We start from the raw sequence: 20,668 nt of genomic DNA, 5'->3' as shown, positions 1-20,668 counted from the left end.
CGTTCCGCTCCGCTCCCATCAGCGCCGTGGGGTGCGGGGACTCCCGTTCCCAGCGTGCTCCACGACAACGCGGCGCCCAAGTGCCGCCCCGCACTTGCAGGCGCCCGCCGGCCGCCTCCGCGCACGGGCCGGTTTCGGCCGCCGCGCGGCGCCCGCGCGTCAGGCGCTGCGTGGGCAGCTATGGAGGCGCGGGAGGGGGTCCTGCGGGCGTGGCCGTTGCCATAGCGACGGGTAAACGGAGCGCGCGCGCCATGGCGGCTCCGGGACTGAGGAAGGAACCGAGCGCAGCCACGGGCGGCTCCGGCAAATCCCAGCAACCGGAATAACCAGCGGCTCTGCGCTGCCAGGGCGTGGATGAGGGACCGCGGCCGGCCCGCTGCAGCTCACAACGGCTCCTTTGGTTCTCAGCTGCATCCATGTGGATATACAGCCTTTGTACATATTTTTTTTCCCCATCTGTTTGTCTTCAGAGTACAGTAAAAAAACGGAACTCCTGCTGTGAAGCCACGGTCAGCAGGAAGAAAAACAAGATCCCTGAGCTGACTTACACTATGAGTTCATTCTTCTGTATGTGACGCACTTAATTCCATGTTTCCATTCTTTTTCCATGTCTCCATAGCAATAAACAGGCCCTTGTCGTCGTTCCAAACCTATGATCGTCAGAGCACCTGGAGACCTACTTAAGGAAAGAGCTGCAGCCTCTCGACCTGACTAAAGAGAGCTCCCAGCAGCTGAAGTTACAGGTCTGACACAAGGCTCTCTTGAGAGTATGATCTTCCCTTACTTGAGAGAATATTTATATAGTTACATATTTCGACTTTATATGCTTAGATATATAGTTATATGTATTTATGGATCTGTACAAGCCAAAGTTTGATACAAAAAGTTACAACCTCTGAGACTCCAGACTGCCAAAGAGGTATCAATTGTTTGAAATACATCCAGTCCAAGGAAAAGGCTCTGGGGAGTTGAAGAATTCCTGTGAAACATCCAAACCCAATGCCAGCCCACTACTGTGACAGGCAGCAGGTGCAAAGCACCATCCCCTCCCATTCTTCCCCGGGAAGCTGCACCTTCTTATGAGAAGAAAGTGAACTCTGACACACATTGGAGAAGGGAATCCCATCCATGCAGGACATGCATTTACTGCTCCCAGCAGAGCTTCTCAAAGGACCCTTGTCTTTCCAACACTTCAGTCACACTGTATCAGCAAAAATGCTCTTCGTGGTATTTATGGAATAATGTTAAAAAAACCCCCACCAAACTTGAAAAATGCCTGCCCTTTGGATTGGCATTGCCTGCTGAAGAGATTTTAACTCTATTGGCCATCACGTCCTTTAGTTTTGTGCAAAACCTGTTTAACTTCCAAGTTCTGCTGCCAGGAGCTGGCTGGATTTCCAGGAGTCCCTGTAACTGGTGCCATTTGGCTGTAGTTTTAGGAAGCTATACTGCACACACAGCACAGCCCAGAGAGAAGGATCCATACTTGCAGTAGGATTTAGGACAGGCTCAGGATGGGGAGAAACAACTCATGTCACACTGACCCCCCAGAAGGACACTGAAGAGAAAGTTCAATACCCATCTCCATCCCTCCAAAACTGGTACATTTGACAGGCATTATTCTTTCCCAGCTTCTGAATTGTTTTACAAAGTCACAGTCCTTGGCACCCTTTGCTGTGTCAGACCTCATTCCTGGTGTGGTTTAGGCTCACTGGAAGCAGTACAATCATACACAAGAGTTTTGCCTGTGTGAGGAGGATGAGGGAGCACAGCATGGACCAGCTGCACACCAACTCCCAGTACAGGAACACCAGGGGAAAACAAAGGGGCACCATGGCTCCCACTGGGAGCAGAGCAACAGAAACCACACAGGTGTGTCAAACACAAACACCTGGCTGGCATGAAGAGCACCAACACCGCTAAATGCCTGCGAGGAACAGTTTGAACACCACAATGCTCAGGAGCCTCTCAGCTCACTGGCATAAGCAGCATTGGCATGACACAGAATACATGTAACATTTTATTTATCTGAGCTGTACACGTATTCAAAGGTAACATACAAAAATATGGATAGTCAAATCACTTGTGACAAAGGCTGGTGAGACCAGCAGGGTGGTGTGGTGGCCACAGCACAACCTGCCTCCACTCCGGAGAACATCCAGCAGTCTTTGCCTGATTGCTTACGTGTGGAAAAGCATCACCTGGAGCAGTGATATGGAACAATCCACAGCCAGCCCCTGGGAGCAGACCATCTTCTCACCCACAGAGGCCATGACTGCACCTTCACTTGGAGGGGATCACTTTATTTCCACTCACAGCAACTGGAATCAGGATCTTCCGGTACTCCAGAGGGAGGTAGTTCTCTATCAGCACATTCAATGGCATCTTGTCTGTCACCAGCCCTTGCCTTTGTCCAAAAGGAGAGCAGAGAAGAAACAAGAGCTGTTAGTGAAATGTGTTTCCATTCGATGTCAGAGTAAGGTTTTCTTGCAGTGATGTTTTTGCATTTAAGAGCTGAAATGCTCTGGCTGCTTGTGACAAACAGCTCCAGACTCGTGTTTGCTGGCAGCTTCTCAGCTCCTGTGCATGGTGCAATGCCAGGATTGCCCACACAGCAGAGCAGACCCAGAGGGTTCCTGCACACCAGCTTCCCACAGAGCTTCCCACTGTTTACCATGGGGATATTCAGCTATATTGATCAGGACCAAAGTAGAGGCTCACTGCTTTTTAAATTCACAATCCACCTACCATAGGATAAATTCTACCATTTGAAGACGTGCACAGAATGATGTGACAGAAGGAAATAGCTCAGTACCCAGATATTTTTACAGTCACAACTCAGAGGTGGTTGGCATTTGCCAACTGTGTAGGCCATGTAGTTTTCCAGTACACTGTTTAGCTGACTGGCCTGAAAAAATCAGCATCTCCCAGTTTTGTAGAAAGAAAAAAAGTGCAGCATTTATTCACACTTTCTGTGTGGAAGGAACAGAAATACTGTTCTTATGCATGAGCCAGCAACAATTCCTGATCTCTTTATGAGGCAGTAAAAAAGCGTAAAGACACCTAGAACAAAGTGAAACAACAAGTACATGGAATTCTCAAACCAGGGCAACTAACCCATCATGCCTCCTGGCCTGCTCATACCAACCTCAGCACACACCTGCCAGGTGGGAAAATGAAATCTCTGGATCAGGACAGCAATAGATTGTTCTTTTTAAGCAGCAGCACCAGCACTACCTACAGAGGCTCATGCAAAGCTCATGTCATCAGCTGTGCCCTGCACCATCCCCCAAGTGACTTTAACATCACATTTGAAACTCTTCCAGTGGAGAGCAAGAACAACAACCTGGAGTAATGACTTTAAATGAAAAGTGGTGGATTGCTTCAGGCCTCACAGAGTTTTACAGTGGGCTTCCAAGCCAAGAATAAATCCCTTGTGTTTTCGTAACAGAACAAAGTGAATTCAGGCAGGAGATGAGGCAGCTGGGGGAGTCCAGAGGACAGAGCACCAGTGAGGCAGCTCCGAAAACAGCTCTTCCAGGTTGCTGTCTAGGAATGTTGCTGTTATGAGAGGCCAGCCCTGGCTGCCTGGCCTGGAGGCTTCTTCTCCTGCTCTGGAGAGGAATTGTCAGTTTGGATCCCAAGTATCAGCTTGTGCAGCAGCAGGAAGAGGTGTATTTTGTTTGGAAGAGGAAGTCACCAAAACAGACAGCAGGACATGTGAAAATGCTCACAGTGTCAGCTGCAGGTGCTTTTAGCAAAGACATCACTCAAGGATGCAAACAGGGTAGCCCAGCCTCCCTCTTAGCGTTTCTCTACTTTTTCTACTCATTTCCCAGACATTACTGCTTCACCCTTACACAAATCCCTCTCCTCTTGGCTCCTCAGATAACTCCTTGCACTCACAACCCTTCACTACTTCCTCTTGCCCCTCCACCACCACTGTCACTCAGTGGTGCAACCCAAGTCCACGGATATCTCCTGGGACAGAAGTGGCCTCACACAGAGTAAATCTCAAGATCCCATACTTACTGTGCAAACACTGCTGGTGCACACCCTGGCAACAACCAAGGTTTACTGGGCTATCAAAGCACCACCAACCACCACTGCAGTTTAGCAACAACCCTTCCATTACCTTCTCATGAGGATTTCCAGGTCAGCCACCTCCACTGTCTTCCTCCCTGCATGGCGGGCGTAAGCTTCCAGATCATCGCTCACCTGCTTGAAGTATCTCTCAGAGCTGAGGGAACAATGAGGAGGGAAATCAAATCAGACTGAACCATGTGAACACCATCTACTCACCCACTTCTGCAGGGCAAGCTGCACTAGAGCTGGTCATTGTTCAGGTCCCAGCCTGCCAGGGAAAGCTGGGGGAGAAGAAACTCTCCAGCCCACGGACAAAGCTTGACTCCTCAGCTCAGGCTCCCTGGAACTTCACTGCCAAGACAGCTGTGAAACAGCTGCACATCTGACAACCAGAACCTTTCCCAAACTTCCCACACGTGCAGGAACAGGGGCTGACACCAGTGAGAGAGAAATCAGCACTGAGGGTCAGACTACTGGCTACTGCAGTGACACTGTTCAAAAAATCCACAGATTTTACTCATGAAGGCAACAAGGTAGAAGGATTCAAAAAGCTGAGAAACCTGGATTCCAGTGGAACACCCTCACTGTGCCCAGCACAATGACCATTGTCCAGAGCCATCCTGCCCATGGAAATTGATCATGACAAGACTGTGACTGGTACAATTTGCTGGGACAAAACCCAGATGCTCCTGCAAGGCTGCACTGATCAGATACCCACACAGCAGCCCAAGGCACTTTGCACATTTCTGCCCCTGTTTTTATCAGGCCTCCCAAGACTGTTTCCAGCTGAAGAGAGAAGGCTGTCAGCTTGTCAGCAACACTCCAAACAGATTTATTACTTCAAGAAAGAAAGAAAACCCAGCACTAAAAATAATGGAAAGAGCAGTTTGTTGCTACTTACCATTTTTCAACAATTTTGAATGCATCTCTGGTCACTGGCATTTTAACAAAATGTCTGAATATCTCCTTTATCAAACTCCTTGGCATTTGAGGCTCACATGGTCTCCTCTGGGATGTTTTCAATCTCTTTGGAACTGTCTTAGGCTGCAACAGCTGCACGGGAGACCTTTGAGGGAAATTGAAAATTCACACATTGAATGAACGGCAGAGAACACCAGGCTGAGTTTGGAGAAACCCTAAGCTGAACTGGAAGGGACAAGAACTATCTTGAGCTCTTCATTCTTCCTCCCTCCCAATTCTTCAAAACTCTCATGCCCAAACAGGGCAGTTTGCAAAGAGTTCCCTTGATTCCAGCATGCTCATGTAACACACTGCCAGCAAACTGGAGTTCTCTCCAATACATGAGTGCAGTTTCCACTGCATCCCTGCAGTATTCCCTTTCCAGTAGTGCACAAAGTTTGAGGCACCACAAGTCACCTCTGCATCGGTGGACAGAGGAGGCTGCTCTGCAGGGAATCCTTCTGCACTATTAAGAACTTCAATGAGGGCTTTTTTGGTGGGTTTTGGGGTTTTTTCCCCCCCTTAAACAAGACCGTAAGTCCTAAAGGAAGTTACAATTGTCTTCCATTCTAAAATAGGAAAAATTGTAATAGGGAAGAGTTAAGTGAAATCCATGGATTCACTCAGTACATGATTGGAAAACAACAGGAAAAAAATAGAACCTCAGCAATAGAACACATGCAAAACCCCCAGAAAGAGTGTGTGGATCACTTGACTCTTGCCAGTCCACCTGTATGTGGGCACAAGAATTTTGTCTTCTTGTTTATTGCTTTAATAGACAAAAATCTAAAGTCATGGGCTAGAAAATTCCTCCTGTTCCCTAGGACCCACTGCTAGTGGTTCTGATGAAGCAAACGGCTTCACCAAATTTCTAATTAAGACAATACAAATGTTAACTAATTTGGAGTAATGCAGAAGACAGGTTCACTTTCTGCCTCTAGGACAGCTTCATTCTATAGTCAGCACATGGCAACTGCACACAGCTCTAGGCTTCTGCAGTCAATGCAAGTATGTCATTCCATGTGATCAGAGTCCTGTCACCTTTAATTACCCCTCTTCTGCAAGGGCCTCTGCATCCCATACTGGAGACTATGGCTCCAGAGTAGCCTACCAATTGAAAAACTCCTAGGAAAAGTTTTGCCCTTCAGCACAAGAAAATATTACAAGAACGTTCACTGGAAAGCCTTAAGACATCAGACCTGCTCTGGAAGAGCACTGACATTCACTCAATTCACTCTGAACTCAGCTGCTACAGCACTGAAAGAACCAAAGCCTTCAGAACAGCTGGCAAAGCTGGGCTCTGCTCTCCCCCCAGCCCCACTTCTGCCAGGCCACTGCTGGATGTGGCTTAGGCTTACCTGGGAGCAGCAGGTTTTGCAACATGTGGAGTTGACAGCAGGAGGTTGTAGGCTGGAGCACGGACAAATGCAGGAGTCTTCATGGAAACCTCTGGGGAAAAAAAGTACTTGAGGAACTGAAGTCTCTTTCCAGAGCTCCTGGAGAAAGCAGTGCTGCTGCAGCAGACAGAAAACCAGGCACCTCCCGACACGCCTGGTCCTGGTCACACTTCCTGTGCTCTGGCTGTGTCCCCACAGCACCCTGAGCCAGCACAGCTGCTGGCTGCTGCAGTGCCACCCCCACAGCTCCTGCCACACAGGCTGGGGGCTCCCCTCGGGCCCCTGTGCTGGCCCAGCTGGCTGGGCAGGCTGCAGGGACACACTCACTCAGGGCCAGGCTGCAGGGGCTAATGGCTGGGTTAACTTAGGTTGCCACAAAGCTGCAGCCTTTTTAACCAGAAAGAACTTCAAAGTCTACAAGCTCCCTCTTTGTCATCTTGCTAAGCCACTGGCAAATTCTCCTGAACAAAGGGACAAGCTGAGCTACCGACTCACATTACAGGGGCCAGAATATAAACTTCTCCCTGTTTGCAGATTGTCATAACTCCCTCCAGGCAAGGCTCCTGTTATCAGCATCTCACATGTTCCCTGCTATGAACCCATAGCAGCTTCCTCCAAGTCTAATCTGCATTGTCTAACTTCACTCTTGCACTTCACTTCATAACAAAGGAAAGAAAACAATGTTAATAGAAATACTGAGCAGCTTCCTGTCTAGAAGAGGAGTGATCATACAGGGCTTCTTGCCTAACAGCTTCCCTTGGAAGCTGAGTGCAGCCAAGTAATCCAGCCTATCTGGTAATGGCGTCAACTTCACAAAGATCCCTTAAAAGGGCTTGGACACCTGTCTTCTTAGAGAAGCCAAGCCCAACTACTAGAGGCTTCAGGGACTACTGAGAGTTGAACTCCCCAGATGAAAGGGTCAGAAATCTCTCAGAGAAAGCAGGACTGGGTGAAACCACTGTGGTTGCCTGCATTAGCTTTGTTGGGGAAGATGAAACAGGAAAGCCTTATAAATATGATTGCCTGACAAAAGATTTTGGGAATATGAAAACTACAGGCAACATCGAAATGAAAGCCACTTTTGAAATACCAGGTCTTAGTTACTGAACAACTAGAAAACAATGGTATGGCCGACTGAAGGTAATCCCTTCTTGATGGAACAATACCCTCTGCTTGCAAGCAGGTCCAAGGGTCAGAGCAGACCCTACTAGCTCAGCAGAAGGGGTCCAAAGAGTAGTTTTTAGAAGTTAAGATGTAACACTCTATGGTAATATAAGAACTCTTATAGGCTGTATGTAAATGCTATAGGATTTGTATCTTGTATTAGATTGGTTAGTGACAATTAGAATATTCAGTACAGAAGATGATTTATTGTATTGTAACCAGGACTTCACTATTCCACTCCTGCTCTTACTTCCACTCTTGCTCTTACACTCTCTCTCTCTCACCCGTTTACTCTCTTGCTCTCTTGGGCCTGCTCAGAGCTGAGTCTGGCAGCTCTGAGCAGTGCCCTTATACCCACGCTTTTACAATAAACCCCATGTGTCCCAAGACCTGCCTATAGAGATCTCTCGTCTCCGTCTGTCTACGCCCGGTCCAGACTGAACCGAGTAACCTACAAGCTTCTTCTGAATAAACATTTCTGTGCACTGGAGGAACAGGGAGCAGGATGTAGGGAAAGGGACTGGTTATGCTGAAGTGTCCAAGGCAAGATTTATGACAAAAGGACATAATTTTTTTCCCTTTTCTTCCTCCTCTTGTCCAATGACACCTGTATGGTGCTACTCTTACTGTTCCACCCTATCAGTGAGATCTGCAGCCAGATCTTTCCACCTCTTCATACAGCTGTGTACAAGATAAGCATATTAACACAACTGTAGACACCCTAAGAACACCTACAGCTTTTCTTGTGGCTATCAGTTCAACTGTTGTGCTTGTGCACACTGCACAAATACACACAGACATAGATATTTTCATTACAGCTGAATATGGCCAAAATTTTCGCAATGGGTTTTAGGATGTTCTTTGTTCAGCTTTATACTTCAGGGTGTATTGTTCTTCAAAAGACTAAGACCAGTTCCAAGAGACATCACTAAAATACATTCTGGGCATTCTCAAACATGGCCTTGATCAAAGATAACTCAGTCTGATGTATTTGTTCTTCCAAAAGGCATCAGCACTCTTGGGCCAGACTGATGCAGTTTCTGAAGAGCTGTTTAGAAGTAGACACTTTCTCTCAGCTTTCTGGAAAACCGGGCTACTACTTTTGTTAACTGGAAAGGAAACCTGTAACTACACATACAAAATACAGGGTTCTAAATTACGTTTCAAGTCTGAAGTCACATAAATGGCTGTGGTAACACCAACTCAATGGTAAGACATTAAAAAATTGGCATGAAATTAGGAGTCAGGAAGGAAAGAACAGACTGGAGGATATCCCTATGTCACTGTATAACCTCACTTTGCACTCAGTTTCATCTGTTTTGGGCACTTCCATTACTTTCACCTCAAAAAGTACAAGATGATCTTGGTCTCTGGAGCACCTGATGAGCCAGTAATGATCTGGCCCTAGAAACAGCAGCCAACAGTTTCCCCTGGACTCTCTGATGGACTAAACAGTTAATAACATTATTAACCTCTGCTGTTCTTCAGCCTAGGAGGAAAAAATTCTCCAACCGCCTTCTGTTCCTCACCTTGACTTGCAGGGTGTCCAGCTTCATCCTCAGAAGGCTCTTCCACTGAATTATCCAACTCTAGCATGATAGCCTGGTCCTGTAGTTCATCTCCTTGTTCATCAGTTTCATCTGATGGAGTCATCCCAGGTTTATCGAATGAGGAAAAGGCATGAGAGTGCCTGCCTGGACTTTCAGCTCCAATGCCTTTGGTAATCTCACGTTCTACATTTCCAAAACAGGAAAAACAAAGCCCTGAAACAAGTACCTTTGCTTGATTCTGGAACTTCTACTTGTAAATTTTAATCAAAGAAACCTGCTGTAACTACACATTTCTAAATACTACCACCAGTACAATTTTGGTTTCCCTTAAAATAAAATGCAGTCTTCCAGCTTAAAATGACAAAATTGGTTTGATATTTCCCCAGTAATTAGCCCAGATTCCACAATGTAAAGGAAATTAAGTCTCTGTCTCAGCACTGATACCAGTCATGCAGCATGAGAGATCTTTGGCACTAAAGAGAGCTGTCAACATTAGAGGTGTCCTCACCAGCTCCGGGAGAGCCGTGGGCTCCAACGTTGCCTTCTGCCAGTTCCTCTCCTGCTGAAGGAGCCATTTCTGTTTCACCTCTGCTGTCCTGTGCTGGAGTTATCTGCAATTCTGCTTTTTCAGCCAGTTTCTTCTCCAAATGTTCAGAATATTCAGCACTTGCACCACATTCTGCAGCTAAAATAAGAAATTCTATCATACATCTTACCTACAAAAAAACCCCCAACCGCCAGCACACAGTTTAACCACCACTAGAATTTATTTGTGATAAATAAACTCAGCCATTAAGCTGTGAATAAGAAAAGCAGATGCAATTCCCTTTATAGCTGAGAAATGCCCAACTTTTCCTGTGTTTGCTCCACAGCTACCTAATTAGGGGCACATCAGATCCCGATGAAGGAATTTTACTTACAGTAAGCAGAGCTCCTCCAGATCTGCCATCTCTATGGCTATTCCAAATTTTGGTGATTGTGTGAAAGACCAATTTCTTTTCCTTTAAATCTAACAATACCTGGAGTTTGTGCTCAGATTCTCCTCCTCATTTCCTCCGTTTTTCTGAATAAACAATTTTGTAAGAGATATACTCCATTACAAAGAGAAGAGAGCCTAAAGTGGTTTTAACCATCCTGGACAAGCCTCTGGCAGGCAGGATGAAAAATACATAGGCACATGACTTGCTTTTGTTTAAAACACTTGAGCCACTGACTACTTAAGCATTCCTTTTTCCTTTATACTACATATACAGTCCACATATCTGTTACTATGTAGCTCTGTTAAGCAGAAACCCACCCAAGTAATTCCTTTGAGAAAATTGGGCACTCTCATAATGCTGTCACTTGCTGAAGGGTTTGGAAATCTTGGCTGAGTCCAGAACCAAAAGCTGTCAAACTGCACTTTTATCATCCCCTCCAGTGACTGGGAATTTTCACACTCGAAAGTACAAGTGTGGCAAGGCCTTATACTTTTGGGACCCCAAGCTCAAGTGAAGGGCACAAAGACATCTGGCCAAAGGTGGTGCAAAAATCAGTTATACCACTCTCACTAACCAGAATACTGGGCTGCTTACACCAACACAGGGCCTAAAGTGAAGTGAAATATTAACTAGCTTAGATTAGCCAGATGTATTCTTTGCCAAGAGAGAGCTCTTCGTCTTTCCTATGGGAAGCCGAGCAGTACTACAGACCTGCCAAAACATAAGAACCCTTATTCCACTTCCAGTCACAGCCCACTTTTAGAGAGCTTATCTGGAAATGTTCAATTCCAGCATCTTATGTACAATTAAGTCTTATTTTACTCTGCAAGTCACCTCAAAAACTCTGTTTAAATCAGATTATACTCCATTCCCTTTCTACACTCAAAGCACTTCTTACCCTCTTGGAAAATCTTTTCCTGTTCCACTCCGTTAACTGTATTAATCATCTCTTCTTCTGTATCACTTATTTCTAGGTCTTCAATTACATGGGACACAACTTCTCTCAAAGACATGCTGGAAAGACTTAGAGTGACTGGGGATTCCAAATATTTACTTGAACTTCTGGAGGACAGAGAGGAGCTCCATCTACAAACAGCTAGAACAGATCATTAATGTGTCTCCTGGTAGCTTTTTAAACTTTCTTTTAGCTTTCCTGGTAAATAAAAAACCAAGCAGGGAGAAGAAGACACACAAGAAACACTTGTGTGTACTCGAAGCAGTTTAGGGAGTTTGCACTGAATCTTAGGAACCAGTTGGAAGAATCCTTTCAACCATTTTTCAGTTGACACTGAGGAGCAACACTGAGAGCAGCCTCCTGTGGTAGAGGAGAACTAGGTCACCATTAACTTCTGACATGAATGCCTTACTAACTCCAGTGTTTTAAAGATATGCTCACTCCCCCACATCTTCCTCTCATTTGATCCAGTCCCCTATTCCACATCCTCCACACTTTTCTCTGCGTATCTATCTCTTTGTCCTAAAAATGCCTACCACTGAGCTCCTCTGAGCAACTAACCTTTTTCTGTCGATTCCTCCCCCTGTCCTTTCAAAACAACTTTTGCCTGGTCCAAGCAGTATGAGGAAAATGTGTTCCCACTTACACAACCAGGACTAGGCCAGGGAAATGAATGCCAAAGAAAGGTACCAGACACCAGGAAAAAACTGGCAAACAATAGGAATTGCAAAGTGTTGGTACAGAGTGAGCAGGGAGGCAACTGCCTCTGTCCAAGGATTTTTAAGGCCCTGGAGACAGTGAAGAGATTGGCTGTGACAAGTAAGTGAGCACATCACAGTGAAGGTCTGGACTACAAACTTCCAGACTCCTTCCATGTCTGCTACATGTCCTACGTATCTCCTTATTTTTTGTGACCAATTTAGAGTGCCCACTTCTGGTGTCCCAGTACAAAGGAGAGATGGACCCAGTGGAGAGTCTAGCAAAAGGCCACCAGGACAGTTAAGGGACTGAAACATCTCTCCTAGAAGGAAAGGCTGAGAGAGCTGGGACTGCTCAGCCTAGAGAAGAGAAAGCTCGGGGCAGATCTCATCAATATACACAAGTGTCTGAAAGTAGGGTGTAAGGCAGACAGAGCCAGACTCTTTCCAGTGGTGCCCAGTGTCAGGAGAAAAGGCAACTGCCACAGACTGGAACAGACTGGAGGCTCCATCTGAACATAAAGAAGAGAATTTGCAGTCATTACCCTTGGAGACTGGTAAGAGCCACTTAGACAGGGTCCTGGGCAACCTGCTCTATGTGGCCCTGCCAGAGCAGAGGGGTTGGAGAAAATAACCTTGAGGTCCCTTTCTACCTCAACCACTCTGTAACTTCAGATAATACCTGCTAAGCCTAAGCCTTAAGCCATAGTACTCACTGCAAACCACTTCCTCTTCAGGAAAAGAAACCTGTTCCATTGGCTGACTCTGCTGGGAATGATCCTGCTTATCTTCTTGCTGTTTTACAGGTGTTTCTGTAGATACATGTCTCATTCTGTCAACATGCCCATGATCAAGGCTTGAGCTCTTGGAGTATCTTTGGGTCCTTCCCTCATTTGTGCCCACACTGGATACCAGGCCCTCTGGCCTTGATTCCTCTTGATCTACATCAGAAATCAGGCTCCTCTGTGCTGAAGTTTTTGAGTCTGACAGCTGGGGTTCAAGAGCAAAAAGTTTATTCTGGCTCTGTTCATCCAGCTGGGACTGAACAAAGAGCTCGGTGCTATTCATCATCATTTCCGCATCACTTGTCAGGATGCTTGTTCGAATCCCAGATGCAGATTGTGAGTCCACAAGGTAGTTCTGTTCTGTTTAGAAAGTTTTAAAACAGATTTTATGTGAAAAACTGTTCAAGGTCATAGGGACACACTTTACTACCAAGACTTGTGTAATTCAGAATTTCAGTCATTCAACCAAATTTTACTCATCCTCAACAGATCAAACACTGAAACTCTATGACCCCACTTCAGTGCCCCCAGCTCTCCCCCTACCAAACCAAGAGACCTCCGTACCCACAGAAGAAAATGATCCCAAACAATTCCTGTGGCTTATATCACCAAACTGGACAAAGCACATATTTAAGTGCATAGAAGCAAAGGAACTGCTGAGGCAGAGCCTCATTCTAATCTTGCTTCTCAAATCCCACTCTATTTCTGCAAATGTATTAGTAAATTTTAAATCCTAAAACACAGACCATGCTTCAGTAACTGCTTCTACAAGCCCCTTTACGTAAGGCCCTGCCTCCCAAAAGAGAAGTAACAACACAAAAGAAACCTTTGCTCTTCAGCAGGTTCTGTTCTACTCTGCCTTCAAAAGCTTGCATGTCAACAGCCTTGCGGGTTTTTGGCCTCCGGAGCAAGCCCCTCTTCTCAACAGTGTCTGGGGCCATCAAGGAACCCACAGACATACGAAGGGATCTGCAAAAAGAGGGAAGAAATCATTTGTCAAAATCACACTCCCCTTTTACCCTCAGAATACAGACATGGTGGCACTAACAGTGACACATTTCACAGAACTGGGAGAAATTTCTCCAAAAAACCCTTGAAGATTATATGTCAGTCTAAATGAATTATTTTCATAGTATCACCCAACATCACGCTATGTGTCACAGATATCAGTAAGCAGACTGGTTTACAGCCTCCCTGAGACACTGCAACACTACAGCTGACAAAAGGTTCATAAATTTAAAAAAATCTTAAGTAACAAAAAAAAGAGAAAACAAATGTTTGAGAGTGAAGACATACTCCAGATGACAGTGGGGTGGTAGGAGGACTTCCCAACAAGTTTAAGAAGCTACTTAATATCAATACTCTCAGCAAAGTACAGCTACCAACACACTGTGACTGTTTTGAGATGGGAGCTGATAGCAACACATAAAGCACAGGAAAAGATGTTTCTCACTGGAGGTGTTTCACACCCTGGAGACTGACCATACTCAATGACCTCCTGCCCCTCTCTCCAGGCAACCCAAGTAAAAAGGGAGTTCAGAGGGTTTAAAGTCAAAACTACAGAATGCAGCCCCAAGAAGCATCTTGTGTGGCACCCCAGGCAAGGGCTGCACTGAGAAAGGTGAAATAATGCGCTGACTTTGGCCAGGGTCATTTGCAAAGTACCCAGGCAACACAGGAAAGTAAGTTCTTTGACTCACTAAAAAGCTTTTAAAGTCCAGAAAATACTGCATAGATGCAACTGATATGATGAGACTACCAACCAGTACTGTGTACTGACTTACTGTTGGAAGCATGAAAACAAAAGGAAAAAAGGAATGATCCTAGCAAATAAAAATAGGAGCAACAGCAGCAATACAAGCTAGACCAACCCAGGCACACAGTGCAGAGCCACAGTTCCTGAAAATCAAAAGGTGTGTGGTGTAACACCTTCAAATTCCATCAGCAGAGGGGCAGGTGAATGTGTTACTGCTAACATTAACACAGGTCTTTAACATGAACCCAGGTATCTGCACTGTTCTTCACCACTTCAGATGTGATCAGTGAAGGCAGCTAAACTCGGGACAGACAGAAGTTAAGACATTTTAGATTAAACTCACCGAGTCATAATTGTGCTGTCCAACGTTGACTGAGCTAGAAAAAATCAATGGCACATTAGTTGAGAAATAACCCTTTACACAACAGGCTACAGGAACATCCCAATGGATCTTCCTCTTTTCAGAGCCAGTCACGCTACAATCCTCAAAAGTCACACTTTGATGCAAACAGAATTAGATGACAGTCACTTCACTATTTCATGTCTACATTTCAGAACTGTGTATTAGAAATCTAATAAGCAATTTCTGAAAGGGTAAGAAAACAGTTATTTCAATGAAAATTTAACATGGCCTATACCCTCAGACTTAATAATTTTAATTTTACCACATTGATAGCAAGATGTTAGGCCTTGGTCACAACCACCCTTCAGCAACCCAACCCAAACACATCTGGAGCTTTAGAAGCACAGACAACTATTCCACAAACTCTTGATGAAACTGGAACTCGAACCTGTTCTGCTCACCAGGAACTTCATAATTATTTTTATATAATTGCAATGGAAAGTATGCAGCTGCTTGTATTTTAAAGTTTCTAGAATTGAGAGGAAGACAGGGATTGCTTCCTCTGGAGACACTTCAAAACTCAAAAAGCACCAAGCTGCAAAAGTAGTAAATAAGTTATATACAGTAGGATAGGTGCTTTTATTTTTTCCATTATCCCCTTTGCATGAGATACTGCAATCTGGATTCCAAACCTACAACTGCCCAGCTGGGCAGCTCCTAACAACTGAGCTGAGCAGGTGAGAACCAGCTGACAGCAAATGCAGCACTGAACAAGATAATCCTTGACTGCAGCCTTACCTTGGTTCTGGGGAAGTCGTCTCTCTGCTGCTCTCTCAAACTCAGAAATGCTGAGTTTCTTTCTCTTCTTTGTCATGTGGAATACGCTGACAGATGTGTCCTCAGCAGCAACATCTGGCAGCTGCAATTCCCCCCTACCAAAACAAACCAAGCTGGAGAGACATTTCTGATAATCCCACCTGACAAGATGCAACTCTGATCACTGAAACATAAGTAGAGAAGTCCTGCTCCCTAATCCCACCACAGGAACTGCAGCTATACCTGGCATTGTAATAAAAGTGAAAATTATAAAAAACCCCTACTTACATGCTTGAAACTCTCTTAGATGGGACTTCTGAATGAGCTTCTTCCATGTCTTTATGGTTAGATATCTGAGGTGCCAGAGGTGAAACTTGGGGTTCTGCCAACAAACCAGAACATTTCCTTTCCACAATTCAGTACAGCAAGAGCACCAAAACGCAGCAGACTGTCACATCTACACTACAGGCTGTAAATTACACTTATTAATGGGTTAAAATTAAGACCTAGTGAAAACTGTTTGGGTTCTACTGGCTGTGACAAAGCCAACAGTGACAGCTGGCAGCACGGGGGTTCCCTGCACTGCAGCAGAATGTGCCTCTATAACTCACACCCGATCCTACAGCCAAAGGCAGCACCAGGATTATGTGCTCAGACACCAGGATAAGAAGACCACCTGAAGAGGGCTTTGAAGAGGATCTTCAAAGCTATGATTTCACCAGTGCAAGGCCTGGTCTCTCAGACAGTTGTATCCCACATTCAGCTGCCCTGCAGTGATTCCTCTGTTACCTAAATCAGTCATACAACAATCTGATTTCTGTTCCATGTAACAGGGAAAGGATTTTAAAGTTTTCTCAACTCTACCAAAGCATTGTCTTTCTGTTCTCAAGTCTCCTGAAAAAAAGACACTTACCGTTCTGCATGACTCTCTTGAGTAGAAGCCGTGGTGTGCCATTTTTGAGATCAGGGAACGCTGCCTGTCTCTGCTTCACCAAGGTGCTTCTGACAGATTTACTCTTGTTTTCTAGACTCGATCCAGTCTAGAGGGAAATCAAAAGACAAGCAATTCAACACTAGTATTTATATTATTAAAGACCACAACATCAAAAGCATCCACCACCCATCTTCTAATAACAAGCTAGGCCAGCTGATAAGAAACTTTTTCCAAATTCCAAAGAGAAATTGCGCGTAGACTTTTTGACAATGGTGGCACCTCACGTGTGGACGGGAGACAATTCAGCTCGGGTATCACCCAGGTGGGCTCCAGTGCAAAACCCTCCTGTGGACGAAATCCCGAGTGGCCTCAGAGCACAGCCGCGACCTAAACATGCCGAGGGGTACCCGGCCAGCGCGAAAGGCGAGGGGCGTCGGCCCATTTTCCACGATTAAATGCGAAAAAGGGCGAGAGAGCTGCCTCCGCTCCTGCTTCAGGGGACTCGCTTCTATCTCAAACCGAGAGCGACCGGGCAGGCGGAGCCGGGCGAGTCCCACGGGATGGTCCATCCCGACAGCGACTCTCTTTCCTCCTTTCTTTCTTTTCTTCCCTTCCTCCCGCCCTCCCGGACCCCTTGCGGCACCTGGGCCGCCGCCCGCGCGTTGTGGCGGCCGCTGCGCCTGAGGCCGGGCCCGGCCGGGGACCGCCCGTCAGCCATGACGGGACCGCTAACGGCCGCACACCTCGCGCGCCCCGCCGCCTCTCGCGAGATGCGTGCGCGCGCCGGGAGGGGCCGCGGCGCAGTGTGGGGCGGGTAGTTCCGCCGGCAGCGCGGTGCATTGTGGTCCGCGTAGTTCCGGGGCGGCGGCGGCGGCGGCGGCGAGAGGCCGCGCGGGCCTTGTGGGAGCTGTAGTTCGGCGGGGCCGCTCGCCCCGCTCGCCGCGGGTGTCCCCCCGCCCCGCGAGGCCATGCCGGGCTTCACCTGCTGCGTACCGGGGTGCTACAACAACTCGCACCGCGACAAGGCGCTGCACTTCTACACCTTCCCCAAGGACGAGGAGCTGCGGCGCCTCTGGCTCAAGAACGTCTCCCGGGCGGGCGTCAGCGGCTGCTTCAGCACCTTCCAGCCCACCACGGGCCACCGCGTCTGCAGCGAGCACTTCCAGGGCGGCCGCAAGTCCTACCTGGTGCGGGTCCCCACCATCTTCCCGCTGCGCGGCGTCAACGAGCGCAAGGCTCAGCGGGCCCGGCGCCCCCGCCCCGCTGCCGCCGCCGCCGCCGCCCCGCAGGGCCCCGCGGCCGCCGCCGAGGCCCCTGCAGGGGGCGCGGCCGAGGACGTGAAGCCCATCGACCTGACGGTGCAGGTGGAGCTCGGGGCCGCCGCCACCATCGGGCCCAGCCCCGCGCGGCTGCCGGTGCCGGTACCGGCGGCGGCGGCGGCGGGGGAGGAGAGCCCGGTGGAGGGCGGCCCCCCCGATCACTCGTACTCGCTGTCGTCGGGCACCACGTCGGAGGAGCTGCTGAGGAAGCTGAACGAGCAGCGCGACATCATCGCGCTGCTGGAGGTGAAGATGAAGGAGATGAAGGGCAGCATCCGTCGTCTGCGCCTGGCCGAGGCCCAGCTCCGCGAGGAGATCCGCGAGAAGGACCGGCTGCTCCACGCCGCCAGCGCCGGCACCCGCAAGCGCCACGGCCTCTGAGGGCTGCCGGGGCCCGGCCCGGCGCGGGGCTCTCCATCCCGGAGCCTCCGCCGCCCTCGATGCGGTGCCGGGCAGAGCAGAGATGGGATGGACCACGGCCTCTCAGGTGCCCGGCTCAGCCCATGCCACAGCAGCTCCCAGCCGGGCAAGGCCTCGCCATCGGATTCTCCTGCCTGGACTGGATCAGCTCGGTGCCCAGCTCCGTTATCACCCCGACGTTATCTCCGGTGTCACCTCACACCGGGCCCATCAAACCCGCTCTGTGCCGGCAGTGTCAGAACGCGCTGCTCGTAGCGTGGATGGGACCCGAGTCGTCACTAAGTGGACGTAGGGTATCAGTTTTCAGCAAATAAACTCGCTCTGTGTCAAGTGAGGTAACAGCAACACTACCCTGGAGAAGGCGTGTCCGACTGCCGTGGGCACTGTACCCGTCATAGGAATGGTCGGTGATGTCGCGATCAGCCTTGCTCAGTGGAGGAAAGCTTTAGAAACCCTCTCAGGGTGATGTGTTTCTTCAGTAAATTACTGATGCCATAAAAGACTGCTCTTCCTAGCGTGACAGAACCCCCAGATTAAAGAGTGTTCTTGTACCGTGTAGTTTCTGCTTTCTCTGCAGTATGTGCGTATTGGTTACAGATGTCTCGATGCTCTCGACAACAGTAAGGATTACAGTCTGGTACAAAGAACCCGGTGGCGTTTGACAGCTGTAGTTTATCCCACTGGCTTAAGACTCCCTCTGATGAAATGGAGGCTTTGTAACACATCGGAATTTTAATCCTTGGCTTTCGTTCAGAGAACCGGGATGAAACAGAAGTGACTTTACCTGCAGTGGTTGCAAACCTTTCCTGTCTAATCCTAAACTAGTTGGCATGACTAATAATCTGTACATTAGGCAAAACCATACTAAAACCTGCTTGTGTGTTCTAAACCAAGATTTAAGAGTATTGTAACAAATCTATGTGGAATGATTGTGTAGTCTCTGTTTCTAGCCAGCATCAGTCCCTTCACTTTCTGCAACAGGCAACCAAATCAACGTTGGCTAGAAAGAGGGTGGAGTGAGGGTAGCAAAGCCACGGGTTTGGCTTGGTTATGCACTGCCAGCCTAGCCAGTGGAACAGATCCCTCAGCAGTTTGGAGGAGGAGGAGAAGGGGAGTATCTGGCACCCCAGCACAGCCCTGTGGCAGGGGGCCATGACGATGGATGTTGAGAACAAAAGGCACTTCACCACAGTGTGCCCATATTTACCTTCGAGGGAAGAATTCCCAGGTGTTCCCTGGGTCTGTGAGATCCTTCTGGAACCAGAGTGCATTGCATTCGGTAGATTGGGATGTCACTTTTACTAAATTTTATAGAGGTATTTTCTAAATGTAAAAGGTATCTTTAGTTTGAAATTATGTAATCTTTGTAACACTGGCTAATGTAGCTTTACAACCATCAGCTTCAACACTGTATACGATCGAACAAAAGGGCACAGTGGGGTTTTGTAGCCGGAGGTTTCTCTGTGAGTCCTGAAGCCTGTTCAGCTCCAGGTTGTCACAGCCTGCTATGTGATGCATGGGTCATTTTTTATTAACGTGTCTGCCAAGTTGGATGGTCAGCTGTAAGGATACTACATGTCTATCCATGTACTAAGTACTTCCTGTTACTTCAGTTTAATTTATTCTCCAATCTGAGATGTAGCTCTCCAGCTCTGTGCTATACTGATTTTTCTGCGAGTCGAGTTAGCAGCAGTTTTTTTGTTTGGTTGGTTTGGCTTGTTGTTTTGGGTTTGTTTTTGGTTTTTTTTGTAGGACAAGAAGATACCTGCTCCACTATTGGATCTAACATATGTGATTGGTCCAGCAGCTCTAGATGCTCCCATCAAGACGGTAGGCAGCACAACATCCCTCCTTGCAAACGAGGCTGGTTGTGCATCTGAGCTTGTTGAGAATGTGCATGTCGTGACAGTCATGGTACTTTTTCTACCATTGGGATGCACTTCAGGATGTTCAGCCATTCAGCCTTGCTGGACTGGTTACCTGCTGGACTGTTTGACTTCTCCAGGTTACACTGAGGTGCTAACATGCTTAATTTTAATAAAGTATATTTTGTTTTCTTATGTTTCCTGTCTCCTTGTGGTGTATATATGTATTTCTGAAAGGATTGTGGCTGTAGCTTGTCTTCTCTTTTGTACCATCTTTTTATTCTTCATGAACTCCACAGCTGGAATGTGGGGATATCTTTGCATTCATGTAGGGTGAGGAAGACGATTTTGAGGTCAGTTCAGTGTAACACACACCTACCTACGCAGAGGTTGGAGCCATTTGGATGAGCAATCAGTCACAGGCTGCTCTCTGTGTAACCAGGAGGGATTTGAGCAGAGAGCCAGGCTCCCCACAGCGCTTCCCCCAGCATGGCTCTCCTGTCTAACACCCGGTGGAAGAAGGGGAAGGCATGGCCTCCCATGAACCAGCCTAGTGCACGGAAGAGCTTGCATGTGCTCTTAGAACTTGTAATTCCACTTGCCAAAGTTCCTGGTTTCAGATTGATTGAGAGCTGTTAGT

At 47.5% G+C, this 20,668-nt stretch overlaps 2 protein-coding genes across 2 annotated transcripts; one reads left to right on the top strand and one right to left on the bottom strand.

Moving 5' to 3' along the window:
- Positions 1-2,007: 2,007 nt before the first annotated feature.
- On the bottom strand, positions 2,008-17,415 carry CENPT (centromere protein T). Its single transcript, XM_032121741.1, has 13 exons — positions 17,068-17,415; positions 16,404-16,530; positions 15,779-15,872; positions 15,473-15,606; positions 14,675-14,708; positions 13,402-13,544; positions 12,507-12,935; positions 9,666-9,842; positions 9,137-9,340; positions 6,405-6,495; positions 4,988-5,152; positions 4,136-4,240; positions 2,008-2,407 (listed from the first exon to the last, which is right to left on the bottom strand). The coding sequence occupies exons 1-13, from the start codon at positions 17,392-17,394 to the stop codon at positions 2,284-2,286; spliced, it is 2,154 nt and encodes a 717-aa protein (XP_031977632.1). The 5' UTR covers positions 17,395-17,415; the 3' UTR covers positions 2,008-2,283.
- Positions 17,372-20,225, top strand: THAP11 (THAP domain containing 11). The gene has a single exon (XM_032121742.1). The coding sequence runs from the start codon at positions 17,393-17,395 to the stop codon at positions 18,122-18,124; it is 732 nt and encodes a 243-aa protein (XP_031977633.1). The 5' UTR covers positions 17,372-17,392; the 3' UTR covers positions 18,125-20,225.
- The last annotated feature ends 443 nt before the right edge of the window (positions 20,226-20,668 follow it).

Source organism: Corvus moneduloides, chromosome 12 (genome assembly GCF_009650955.1).
Source record: "Corvus moneduloides isolate bCorMon1 chromosome 12, bCorMon1.pri, whole genome shotgun sequence".
NCBI lineage: Eukaryota > Metazoa > Chordata > Aves > Passeriformes > Corvidae > Corvus > Corvus moneduloides.
The sequence above is the reverse complement of the archived record's forward strand: the minus strand, read 5'-3'. Positions and strand labels throughout refer to the sequence as shown.

Excerpts from the sequence above, each read along its gene's own strand:
- THAP11 (XM_032121742.1), top strand. The coding sequence starts at position 17,393 with ATGCCGGGCTTCACCTGCTGCGTACCGGGGTGCTACAACAACTCGCAC.
- CENPT (XM_032121741.1), bottom strand. The coding sequence starts at position 17,394 with ATGGCCTCGCGGGGCGGGGGGACACCCGCGGCGAGCGGGGCGAGCGGC. Across the intron at positions 14,709-15,472 it reads ACGACTTCCCCAGAACCAAG|CTCAGTCAACGTTGGACAGC; the intron begins GTAAGGCTGCAG and ends GATTTTTTCTAG. Across the intron at positions 9,843-12,506 it reads TGAAGAGGAAGTGGTTTGCA|CTGCAGAATGTGGTGCAAGT; the intron begins GTGAGTACTATG and ends TTCTTATTTTAG.